This window comes from Microcaecilia unicolor, chromosome 6 (genome assembly GCF_901765095.1).
Source record: "Microcaecilia unicolor chromosome 6, aMicUni1.1, whole genome shotgun sequence".
In the NCBI taxonomy this organism is placed as follows: Eukaryota; Metazoa; Chordata; class Amphibia; order Gymnophiona; family Siphonopidae; genus Microcaecilia; species Microcaecilia unicolor.
This window is the reverse complement of record NC_044036.1, coordinates 315,985,952-315,998,512: the sequence shown is the minus strand read 5'-3', so window position 1 is coordinate 315,998,512 and position 12,561 is coordinate 315,985,952. Positions and strand designations below refer to the sequence as shown.

The 12,561-nt window shown below is 46.8% G+C and overlaps 1 protein-coding gene across 4 annotated transcripts in view; it reads right to left on the bottom strand.

Moving 5' to 3' along the window:
- Positions 1 to 12,561, bottom strand: part of UNC13D (unc-13 homolog D) — a 118,077-nt gene that overhangs the window by 60,066 nt on the left and 45,450 nt on the right. For all 4 annotated transcript variants that reach the window (XM_030208244.1, XM_030208245.1, XM_030208242.1 and 1 more), the window contains exons 6-11: positions 8,411 to 8,477; positions 8,135 to 8,324; positions 6,402 to 6,446; positions 5,151 to 5,219; positions 3,296 to 3,365; positions 68 to 172 (exon numbers count right to left, since the gene is read on the bottom strand). In XM_030208244.1, the coding sequence (XP_030064104.1) occupies positions 68 to 172; positions 3,296 to 3,365; positions 5,151 to 5,219; positions 6,402 to 6,446; positions 8,135 to 8,324; positions 8,411 to 8,477 (546 nt within the window). The remainder of the gene's footprint in view (positions 1 to 67; positions 173 to 3,295; positions 3,366 to 5,150; positions 5,220 to 6,401; positions 6,447 to 8,134; positions 8,325 to 8,410; positions 8,478 to 12,561) is intronic.

Genomic DNA, 12,561 nt, shown 5'->3' with positions numbered 1-12,561 from the left:
AACTTTGCACATTTCAGTGGAACTAACACAGAGTCACAATGAATTTGGCTGACATAGCTCCTCCTACCTTCTTATGCATTAATAAGAACTGCAGGTGGCACTGCCCTCGATCTGGGTATGTCTCTGTCCGAGGCTCTAGATTGTACCACTGATCCTCCTTACAGCGTAAATCCTTCCAGGAACAGAAAACAAAAAGGGGTCAGAATCGATCACAACTTTTCACTGATCGAGTGAGAGTCGTTTGACAGCACTAGCAGTGTAAGATGTTTTCTACCTTAAAAGAATGTTCTAGGGGAATCCCCCTCCCCCAATAAAGACAGGTTGCATATTCTCTAGAAGGACTGTGGTAAGCAAGAGTTCTGTGGGTTGCCTCATACTGCTCTGAAACTGGTGAGATTGGCCTCCCACGGCTAGTGCCACATTCTAACATGTCATAAAGGTGCCACAAGAATTCACGTCTCTTATGCAAATGACATATGGTGATAACGTGTCAACCAAACTCAGGCTTGAAAAAAGAGACAAGACTGAGGAATGGCAAGAAGGAAAGAGAGAAGGGGAGAAAGAAAAGAATGAGAAGTCCCAGTGTGGAGAGAAGAGAAAGGGTGGAGTAGGCTCGAATTAACAAATTTAATGCTTTCTGTTCTAAAAGATCATAATTGGTGAACCATCCCATCTCAGTCCTACAGGTGTAAGTACCCCCTGGTGTTTGCTCATTTTCAGGAGGCTGGTCTGTGCTATTTCCCAGTTGTGAATATGTGAGGACCTTGTGACTCATCCAGTTTATCCCTCTATCCCTACCCACTGTATCACTGCTGACCCCGCTCCTTCTGCTGTTGTGCCTGGATTGTCATTACCACCACCCACCGTATGAGTCATGTCCATGCCTGAAATCTGTCACTTTTTCTAGGGTACATTGTTATAAAACACTGCAGACTTATTTTGCTTGTCGTACTAAGGTATTCCCTTATATCAACTGTACCTGAATGTCTCACCTTGAGCTACTATTGAAAAAAAGGCGCCAGTCAAATCCAAAATCCCTTCCCTTCTCTCCCTGTGCCAATCAGCTTCTATCTCCTAGTGTAGCACAACTCCGAACACTATATGTGCACCCCCCCTACTCCAATGCAGCAGAACTTCAGACCAGGGGCCTAGCCAGACAACAGATTTTGGGTGGGCCTAGGCAAGAAGTGGGTGGGCACCCAGTGTTCTCCCCTTCACTCACCACCAAAAAAAATCTCAGCTGGCGGGAAAACGCTTCTTTCCACCTTAGCAGTCTGCAGCAGGCACGCGCTGAAACTGAAAACTGAGCATGCGCATGTGCTGATATCCTGGAGAATAGCGTTTTCATTACCATCACGGGGAAGTCTTCTGGTGGCGGAGCTTGGGATCCCCACCTGCTACCACTAATACGTGTGCTGTTGTTGGGTGGCACCACTGCTTCAGACATGCCAAGTCTCACTCATTAGGGTGTATCACACTCATTTGAAAGCTCTCTCATCCTCACACTCTTTGATCACTATTTCTGACTCATCAGAGCTTCAGTACCAGTGCACTGATCATGATTACTGCTTTCATGAGAGGCAAACCTTAGAGAAGTAAGCTGAGTGGTCCAACCAGTAGGAAGACATCTGAGCATACCTTCCTGTCTACTACTTCCCTATGCCCTGTCCTTTTTCCTTTTACTGCCAGTACATGTGCTCTGGAACCAATGTACATAATTTTAACTACTGGGTGGAAGACAATTTTCAGCTTAAAATTTTTACTCAAATTGCTCCCCACTTTGTATTTTTTTCAGAGGCTCCAAAGAAAAGCCAATATCCTTTAATGCTGCCTTGATTCATTTGTACTGGCATGGTTTCGAGGGAGCAGGTCTGTCTCGCCTGCTCCTGTGTGCCAGGACCTGGGTAATTGCATTAATGCGATAACCCGGGTCCCGGCACACAGGATCAGGAGACTACAGCTCGAAAATCACGCAAAATCCACTACAAAAAAATGTTCAACATGATGTGGATACTGAAACGCATAAAACCGTATCTCCCCCTGAAAACATTCCGGAACCTGGTGCAATCCATGGTACTTACCCACGCTGACTACTGTAATAGTATCTTCTTAGGCTGCAAGACCCATATCCTGAAAAAAATTCAGACTGCCCAAAATACAGCAGCAAGACTCATTTTTGGCAAACCACAATTTGAATGCGCAACACCTCTTCGACAAAAACTTCACTGGCTCCCTATCCGAGAACAAATCAACTTCAAGGTCCACACATTAATCCACAAGATTATCCACGGTGAATCTCCAGACTATAAGCTCAATCTGATTGACCTTCCCACAAGAAACATGTCTGAAACCTCGCGAATTTACCTCAATCTACATTACCCCAATTGCAAAGGACTCAAGTACAAAACCTACTATGGATCCAACTTCTCCTTCTTAGACAGCCAACTCTGGAATGCCCTCCCCAGACCTATCCGATCAATCAGGAACTATCTACCCTTCCGGAAATCATTAAAAACCCATCTATTCAAGCACGCCTACCCAAATGAACCAAACTAATCCTATGAACCCATTTACCCAACACTTGCACATCTCTACTCACCTATATCTTCTATTATTCTGCTTTACTTAACTTATATTTTCCCTATCAAGTTTCACTATCAACATTCTGTAATCCCTATTACTATGTAAACCGCATTGAACCTGCTTTGAGTGGGAAAGCGCGGGGTACAAATGTAATAATAAAAATAAATAAATAAAAGGGAAGAGCAGACATAGGAAGGTAAAGGGGTGGGGGCCTGAATATTTGTGTGGGGGGGGGGCACAGCAGGGCCCTGCTGTGTCTCTCAGTGGACCTGCTCTCATGCAGTATAATTTCCACCACTGCATACTCTCAACCAGTGCAGCACAATTCCCACTGCTGCATAAGATCTCCCCCTACTATATAGCACAACTCCCACTGCTGCAACCCCCTCCCCCCCCAAACCATTGTATAGCTTTCTTTCCTTCCACCATCCTGTATATCAACACTTCCACTGCTTGTTTTGCTCTTCCCATTCAGCACAACTCTCATCACTGAACCCCACCCCCCCAATGGAGCACAAATCCCTCCTATGCATGCCCCACCCTCATGCAGCATCACTTGTGGCTGCACACCTCCCCCTAGCATATACCACGTCTCCCACTCCCACACATCTATGGGAGAGTAGTGCTTTTGTAGCCAGCTAGGTTGCAGGAATGGACACCTTCACAGCAGGGCTGGGGAAATGCTCTAGTCCCATTTCATCATTGCACTCACCTGCACTCGGACCACAACGTTACCCAGGAAATCATCCTGTCCTTTGTCTTTCCTTGCATCTTTAAAAATCCTGTTTAAAGCGGAGAGTAACCGAGAAAGAGCAAAGAAAAATATTAAATTAACAAATAAGTACCAGCTAAGATAAAAGCCGACAACCTCCAGCCCTGGATGCAGTAAATCACATCAGCAATAGCAGCTGTAAAGGCGGGAGTCTTGGAGAATATGTATTACAATCTGTAATGGAAACACAATGTGTGAAAAGAGCGATGCAGTCTGTCCTGACAGTTGAGGACAATATGTGTATCCAGCATGCCCTGGTTTAAAGATGAGGTTCATTCCTGTGCAAAGCAAATCTATCAGGAGACTCTCCAGCTTATAATTGAAAAAGAAAAACACCTATATTGCGACCCAAATCGGGAGATAGACGTTTATCTCACAAAAACGAATAAAGCGGTATAATCGAAAGCCGAATTTGGACGTTTTCAACTGCACTCCGTCGCGGATGCGGACAAAGTTGATGGGGGCGTGTCAAAGGCGTGGTGAAGGCGGAACTGGGGCGTGGTTATCGGCCGATCAGAGATAGGCGCCTTTCGCCGATAATGGAAAAAAATATGCGTTTTTAGCGAGAATTTAGGGCACTTTTCCGGCCCCAAAAAGTGCCCTAAATGACCAGATGACCACTGGAGGGAGTTGGGGATGACCTCCCCTGACTCCCCCAGTGGTCACAAACCCCCTCCCACCACAAAAATATGCCGTTTCACAACTTTTTATGTTCACCCTCAAATGTCATACCCACCTCCCTGGCAGCAGTATGCAGGTCACTGGAGCAGTTATTAGGGGGTGCAGTGGACGTCAGGCAGGTAGACCCAGGCCCATCCCCCCCCCCCACCTGTTACACTTGTGCTGGTAAATGGGAGCCCACCACACCACCCCCCAAACCCACTGTACCCACATGTAGGTGCCCCCCTTCACCCCTTAGGGCTATAGTAATGGTGTAGACTTGTGGGCGGTGGGTTTTGAGGGGGATTTGGGGGGCTCAACACCCAAGGGAAGGGTGCTATGCACCTGGGAGCTCTTTTACCTTTTTTTTTTTTTTTTTGTAAAAGTGCCCCCTAGGGTGCCCGGTTGGTGTCCTGGCATGTGCACTACGAATCCTGGCCCCTCCCACGAACAAATGCCTTGGATTTATTCGTTTTTGAGCTGGGCGCTTTCATTTTCCATTATCACTGAAAAACAAAAACGCCCAGCTCACAAATTGTCGAATAAAACATGGACATCTATTTTTTTCGAAAATACGGGTCGGTCCGCCCCTTCACGGACCCGTTCTCGGAGATAAACACCCATGGAGATAAACGTTTTTGTTCAATTATGCCCCTCTCTATCTCCTCCGCCACCAAACCTGTCTAGAGACACCACCTCCTCCCCAACCCAAATCTGTCTGGAGACAGCATCTCTTCCCTCACCAAATCTATTGGGATGCAGCGTCTCCTCCGCCACCAAACCTGTCTAGAGACACCACCTCCTTCTCAACCAAATCTGTCTGGAGACACCACCTCCTCCCCAATCAAATCTATTTGGAGGCAGTACTCTCTCCTCCACCAAGAAAGCAAGACAAATTCTTACACCTGTTGCACGTTTATTTTTTATGATTTTGTGTCAGAGATTAAGATGTGTTTTGATAACCATTTCAATCAAACATTTTCACATTTGTTGGTTTATGATACAGAACAATGAACAAAAAATAAAAATATTCTTATGTTATTGAGTGTGGGGATCTAGTCCCAGACCTCCTTTGGCAGGGTATAGTCTGCATTAAGGCTATAGTCACTTGCCTGTCACAGCCTAGGCTACTGACCTTTTCAGGCTGTGGAGGTCTGTTATGTCTCCAAGTTTTTGTCGAACTGATTCTGTGTCATCTGAGTCCCTGTGATATGAACAAAGATGGAGCGTTGGTCACTTTCTTTCACAGGAAGCATGCACTTTCTTATTTTATAAAATATACAGCTCCCTCACAACTCGGCCCAAATGCCACCCCAGGAACGCCTGCACACAGTCCATATAATACTAAGCACAGTCTCGTTATCTTGTGTATTTTTTCAAAAGTATATCCACACACAGTTTTGTAAGAGCCATTTTCTGTGTACGGAACATGCTTTACTTGGGGAAAATGCTCTAAAAAGTAACCTCCTGAAAGTAGAGTGAGCAAGAACGTATTTTTCAGTTTGGTAACTCAGGGGCGTAGCCAGACACCCAATTTTGGGTGGGCCTGGGCCCAAGATGGGTGGGCAGAAGAACTCCACCCTGTTGCACAAGTGATTTGGTCTCTCCCTCTCTCGCCTGCATGCCATATGGTCTCTCAAACATCCCCCTCCCCCACATACCTTTTAAATAGCAGATTTTCACCTTCAGCGAACAGCAACTAATACAAACCGCATGTTGGCCCCACAGCCTTCCCTCTGATGCAACTTCCTGTTTCTGCATAGGTGGGAATACATCACAGAGAAGGCTTTGGGGCTGGTGCGAGCAGTATGTATCAGTCTCTGCTCTCTGCAAGCGAAGATCTGTTATTTACAAAGTATGCAGGAGGGACAGTTGTTGGGAGTTTTCAGCTGGTGGGGCTCGGGGATCCCTGCCAGCCACATCATAGGTGTGCTGCTACTGGGTGGGCCTAAGCCCAAAGTGGGTGGGCCTGGGCCCACTCAGGCCCACCCTTGGCTATGTAACCTCAGAGCAGGTGATAAAACAGCATCCATCATTAGACTGTCAGGCTCATTTTTTATTTTGCTTTACTATCAGGACCTTCTGGATGCCTGAGACAGGCAATTGGAAGAGTAGCCTAGTAGTTAGAGCAGCAGCCTGAAGACCAGGGAAGCCAGGATTCAAATCCTGTTTCTCCCAATGATGCTCCGTCTGACCTTGGGCAAATCATTCCACCATCTACCTTAGATTAATGTCCCCTGGGCAGCGATAATTCTACAGTAGCTGAAGTATAACTCGCTTTGAGCTCAGATCTGACTGAGAAAGGCAAGGAATGAAAGTTGAAATCACATCTTGGCCTTTCCCAGTAAGAGTTGGGATATTAAGTAAAGAATTAAATTTTACTTACCACATGTCCATGTGAAACCTGGCATTGGCAAGATCCTCAACTTCCCTAGAAGAAAAACCATGAAAAAGAAAAAGCATACACTGTCTTTTGTAAGGGCTTCCTGCTTTAAAGGAGCAACACCAACTAAGAAATCTATGATGCTAATCCAAGAATATCAATGAACCAATGTTTTCTTCCCATCTTCAAGGGATTATGGGTACCCTTAACCCAATGTCCTCTCCATGTGCCTCAGTATCATATCTCCTGCTTCCCCTTAAGTACGGGCTAGAACAAGACTGTGGCCTAGTTCCATCCTGGAGGTGAGTTCACTTTCACCTGTGTTGCTAACACGCACTTTTGGCTCTGCCATACTTCTTTCACATACTTTTCCGAGAAAGACCTGACTGTGGGCTTTTGCTTTTCTCTTTTTTTTTTTTTTTTAGAAACATCTTAAATGGAGAGATTAAAACTTGTACAACACGGCAGGATTTACTCAACTGCACTGAGAAGATAACAATATTACAATTGTTATCATAAGAGAAAGATGGTGCTATTTGCATTTGCGTAAAAGGACATAAAACAACGCATTGAACAACAAGGACAACATAAAGCAATGCAAATGATTAAATCTCCTGCTTAAAGTAAATTAGTTCTTGGCTTCTTTTGGGCAACAAACTGAGAAGATTCCCCCCTTCTTGGCCATTTGACTGAGCTCTGCTGCTCGACTCCACTGAGGTGAGGACGTGGTAGCATAATCTCCAGGGGTCATACTAAACTCAGGGCAGTCAGGAAAATGCTGGTCACTTTGGATTTTTCTATATATGGATATTAAGTGCCAGGATGTACCTGGACGGTGCTTAATAGCACCCACTTTATAAACATTTCCCTCTATCGGAGTATTCACCTCTGAAAATCCAGTTATGACCCAGTGAGTGATAATTATTCATGGAGGAGCTTCTTCTTCTCCGGGAGTTCTCAACCCAGTCATGTTTTCAGGATGTCCACAATGAATATGCACAAGCACTGCCTCCATTGTATGCAAATTTATCTCATGTATATTTATTGTGTATCCTGAATATCTGACTGGCTAGATGTGTCCTAAGGGCTGGGTTGAGAGTCGTGTCCTACCCAGATAAGTCCCGCTGAATATTGAGCCCACCGTTATCAAAATAAAAAGGGTCAAATCTTTTGTTAAAAGGAAAAATCCAGAGCACATACTGGTCATATTTCTACTCACTGTCACCACACCTCACTTCAGCTTCTAGCATATGGATAACACAACAGTCTGTCATTTCCAGTGAGATTAATTTATAGGTTAAACAAGATGGGGGGACATCATTAGGGGAGGAGAGGTATGAGATGAGCTGATAGAAAACAAAGCAGAGGAATGAGGGAAAGAAGCCATTTTTGGGACAGAAATGTTGCTAGTGAATATAGTAAAAGCAAGTAGCTTAGCAGGGTTTTAAAATGGTTTGGACAAATTCCTAAAAGAAAAGGCCATAAAGCATTATGGCATTGGGATAAGCAGCATAAAATCTGTTTTACTCTTTTGGGATCCTGCTTTGGCCACTATTGAAAACAGGATACTGGGCTTGATGGAGCTTCGGTCTATTCCAGTATGGCAAAACTTACGGGAATGAGGTTAAAGCAGCTAGCAGAGAAGAGAGGGAAAAGAAAAGAGAAAAGTGTTGCTGGGAAGGGAACAGAAAAATGGACTAGAGATAGAAGAGGAGAAAGCTGTCCTGCACACGTACAGTATGAAAGTTTCATTCCAGACTGGATTGAGAGTTTGAGCCTTTATGTGGGTCCGATGGGTCTGCTCCTCTGGGATTGTGTTTCTAACCACAGCTTTCTGCCGCCGTTTGTCCTGCTGGGGGCTGCTGTCCTGGGACTGGTCCTCCACCCTGAACTCCAGCCCTAGCAGACAATAGGGGTCACTGTAACCTGCCAGCAGCAAAGAGAAAGGAACCTGTCAGCTCGGATCAACAACCCGTGTTTCCACTAAGGAAAGAAAAGTGATGTCTACTCACCACTGACATCTTTACCCAGAATTCCTTTTGCTTCCTTCACAGTAGCCTTCAGGCAAAGAATTGGACGCTGGAATGAAAGCCAGTGGAAAGAAACGTTTTATTCCAGTACCTGTGAGAAAGCCACTCCAGGGCTGCTGAAGTACAAACATAGTAACTTAGTAACATAGTAGATGACGGCAGAAAAAGACCTGCACGGTCCATCCAGTCTGCCCAAGAAGATAAATTCATATGTGCTACTTTTTTTTATTTGTACTGTCCTCTTCAGTGCACAGACCGTATAAGTCTGGCCAGCCCTATCCCCGCCTCCCAACCACCAGCTCTGGCACAGACCGTATAAGTCTGCCCAGCACTATCCCTGCCACCCACCACCAGCTCTGGCACAGACCGTATAAGTCTGCCCAGCACTATCCCCGCCTCCCAACCACCAACCCCGCCTCCCAACCACCAGCTCTGGCACAGACCGTATAAGTCTGCCCAGCACTATCCCTGCCACCCATCACCGGCTCTGGCACAGACCGTATAAGTCTGCCCAGCACTATCCCCGCCGCCCAACCACCAGCCCCGGCACAGACCGTATAAGTCTGCCCAGCACTAGTCCCGCCTCCCAACCACCAGCCCCAGCACAGACCGTATATGTCTGCCCACACTAGCCCCACCTCCCAACCACCAGCTCTGGCACAGACCGTATAAGTCTGCCCAGCACTATCCCTGCCACCCACCACCAGCTCTGGCACAGACCGTATAAGTCTGCCCAGCACTATCCCCGCCTCCCAACCACCAACCCCGCCTCCCAACCACCAGCTCTGGCACAGACCGTATAAGTCTGCCCAGCACTATCCCTGCCACCCACCACCGGCTCTGGCACAGACCGTATAAGTCTGCCCAGCACTATCCCCGCCGCCCAACCACCAGCCCCGGCACAGACCGTATAAGTCTGCCCAGCACTAGTCCCGCCTCCCAACCACCAGCCCCAGCACAGACCGTATATGTCTGCCCACACTAGCCCCACCTCCCAATCACCAGCTCTGCCACCCATTCTAGGCTAAGCTCCTGAGGATCCCTCAGTGGCTGATAATAGCAAACCTGGACTATGTTATGATACCTATCTTGGGTGCAGTGCTGGAGCAAAGTTTTAGGCACCCTAGGCCAGGGGTGCTTAGTGTAAGTCCTCGAGGTCCACAACCCAGTCAGGTTTTCAGGATTTCCACAATGAATATGCATGAAATCTATCTGCATACAATGGAGGCAGTGCGTGCAAATAGATCTCATGCTTATTCATTGGGGAAATCCTGAAAACCCGATGGGGTTGCAGACCTTAAGAACTGACATTGAACACTCCTGCCCTAGGCCAACCCTCAGCCTTGCACCCCCCCCCCCCCCCACATAATTCATTTTCAGTTCCCCAGGACCCCTCCTTCCTGAGATTGTGAGAGTTAAGCTCAACAGTCATGATCACCCCAATACCACCCGTCTCAGAACAATCCTTTAGGGTGAATCTCTTCATAAATACAGTTAATAAATAAATAATTGCATAACTAGGCTATGTGAATATTTCACTTCCTCCCTGTGGGTAAAACAAAATGCTGATGGCTCTTTGAATTTATTTGGCCATGGGAACCTATTGTTTTGCTTTGACTGTAACAGTTCTTTGCTGCCTCATTGTTGCCTTAGGCGACCTCCTAGTTAGCCTAAAGGCTAAACTGACCCTGCTTGGATGACAGCCAAAACAAAGGAGTGGGGGTGGACCAAGGAATCTCGTCAGCCAATGGAGGATTTGAAGTAACTTTATTCAGCACCAGACTTGTATGTGACTCGACACGAACCGTGTTTCGACGGATTTACTGTCTGCCTCAGGGGTCAAACACTTGTGATGAAAATCACAGAATATAGATACAAAAATAAAGAAGAGTAACTGGTAACAATCGCTCTAATGGCGGGCTTCTCAGCATCCGGTGTTTTGGTACTGCTGGGGGTTATTGCAAAAGCCTGTGTTACCACTGAAGCCTGAACACTTATGGGGAAACAGAGACTGCAGTGGTTAGTGGGTTTTTTTTTTAATGCTGGCCTCAGAAATGTAGCCAGGTTGAGGGCAAGGGGGGAGCAGAGAGCGGACCGCCAATGGTGCCGGCGCATATTTTAAATATGACAGATCACATAAAAAATAGGCACTGACTGAAGTCGCTCCCCTGGCGACCTACCTAGCTCTGGCTGGCCACCACAGGTAACAAAAAAAAAAAACTCTGGATATTCAGCAGCAGTGTCCAGGCAGTGGCTGCCAGTGGCGTACCGCCCCGGGTGCACGCCGCTGGGGGGTGCTGCGGCGCGCGCCTGCTCCTCCGAGTTCGCTAAACTTTGTTCGTTCGCTGCAGCTCCCTCTGCCCCGAAACAGGTTAATTCCTGTTCCGGGGCAGAGGGAGCTGCAGCGAACAAACAAAGTTTAGCGAACTCAGAGGAGCAGGCGCGCGCCTTGGCACCCCCCCCCCCAGTGGCATGCACCCCGGGGGGGTGTCATTTCGCCGGAGGGGGAGAGGTGTCAACTAGCGGGGGGGGGGGTGCTGCACCCGGGGGGGGGCGCATCGGCGCTCCGCCCCGGGTGCCATCGAGTCCAGGAACGCCACTGGTGGCTGCTGCTGAATATCTGGATAGAGCAGCTTGGTGCCGACACTATCTGGACAGCAGTAATATTCAGCCACTCTCTGAATATCTGATCAAAAAAGCCTTTAGGACAGCTTTTTGGCTGTCCTACGATTACCTGGATAGTGGTACTGAAAATCGCCACCAAGGGGTCCTTTTACTAAGGTGTACTGAAAAATGGCTTGCAGTAGTGTAGGTGCGTGTTTTGGTCGCGTGCGGGATCATTTTTCAGCGCACCTGAAAAAAATGCCTTTTTTGGGGGGAGGGCTGAAAATTGGCGTGTGTCCATTTTGGGTCTGAGACCTTACCGCCAGCCATTGATTCAGTGGTAAAGTCTCACGCGTTAACCGGGCAGTAACAGTCAACGTGCGTCAAAATGCCGATTACCGCCCGCATGCCAGAAAATAAAAATATTTTCCGATGCACGTATTGGACGCGAGTGAAAAATGAAATTACCGCCTGGGCCACGCGGTAGCCCGGCGGTAACTCAGAATTGGCGTGCGTTGGGTGTGCGTGGGTGCTTACGTGCCTTAGTAAAAGGACCCCCTATCAGAACAAATTGTGTCTCTGCCTCATCTCCTCCGTTCCCTTTCTCCTTCTGCTCGATTTCCTATAAAGAAATAATTGTATCTTAGGTCTCCTTATGTGGTTTACTCCTTTGCCTTTTCATTTTAAGATTTTATTGGAAACTGCTTAGATTTTCTCATTATTTGCGGTATATCAAATAAAGTTGAAGTGTTGAAAATTATCCAGATAATTCCGAGGTGGTCTGTACAGATACCCAGGAGTAGGTACAAACGTAAAAGACGTTTTCTAAAATCCCAGCTGCATGGTGATGAAACGTGATGGCATATAAAGGGGCGGAGTTCATGTGGAGCATGAGAGGAATTCACAAGTACTCGTGTAGATTAAGAAAATGCAAGTATACTCACATACTCTATATGAAAACATTTGCACCTGCTTATGAGCAACTATAAATGTCCCCACCTGCATTCAAAGCTCCATTTCTACTACTTTTTAATATATTTATAAATGATTTAGAGATGGGAGTAACTAGCGAGGTAATTAAATTTGCTGATGACACAAAGTTATTCAAAGTCGTTAAATCGCGACAGGATTGTGAAAAATTACAAGAGGACATTACGAGACTGGGAGACTGGGCGGCTAAATGGCAGATGACGTTTAATGTGAGCAAGTGCAAGGTGATGCATGTGGGAAAAAAGAACCCGAATTATAGCTACGTCATGCAAGGTTCCACGTTAGGAGTTACGGACCAAGAAAGGGATCTGGGTGTCGTCGTCGATAACACACTGAAACCTTCTGCTCAGTGTGCTGCTGCGGCTAAGAAAGCGAATAGAATGTTGGGTATTATTAGGAAAGGTATGGAAAACAGGTGTGAGGATGTTATAATGCCGTTGTATCGCTCCATGGTGCGACCGCACCTTGAGTATTGTGTTCAATTCTGGTCGCCGCATCTCAAGAAAGATATAGTGGAATTGGAGAAGGGCGACTAAAAT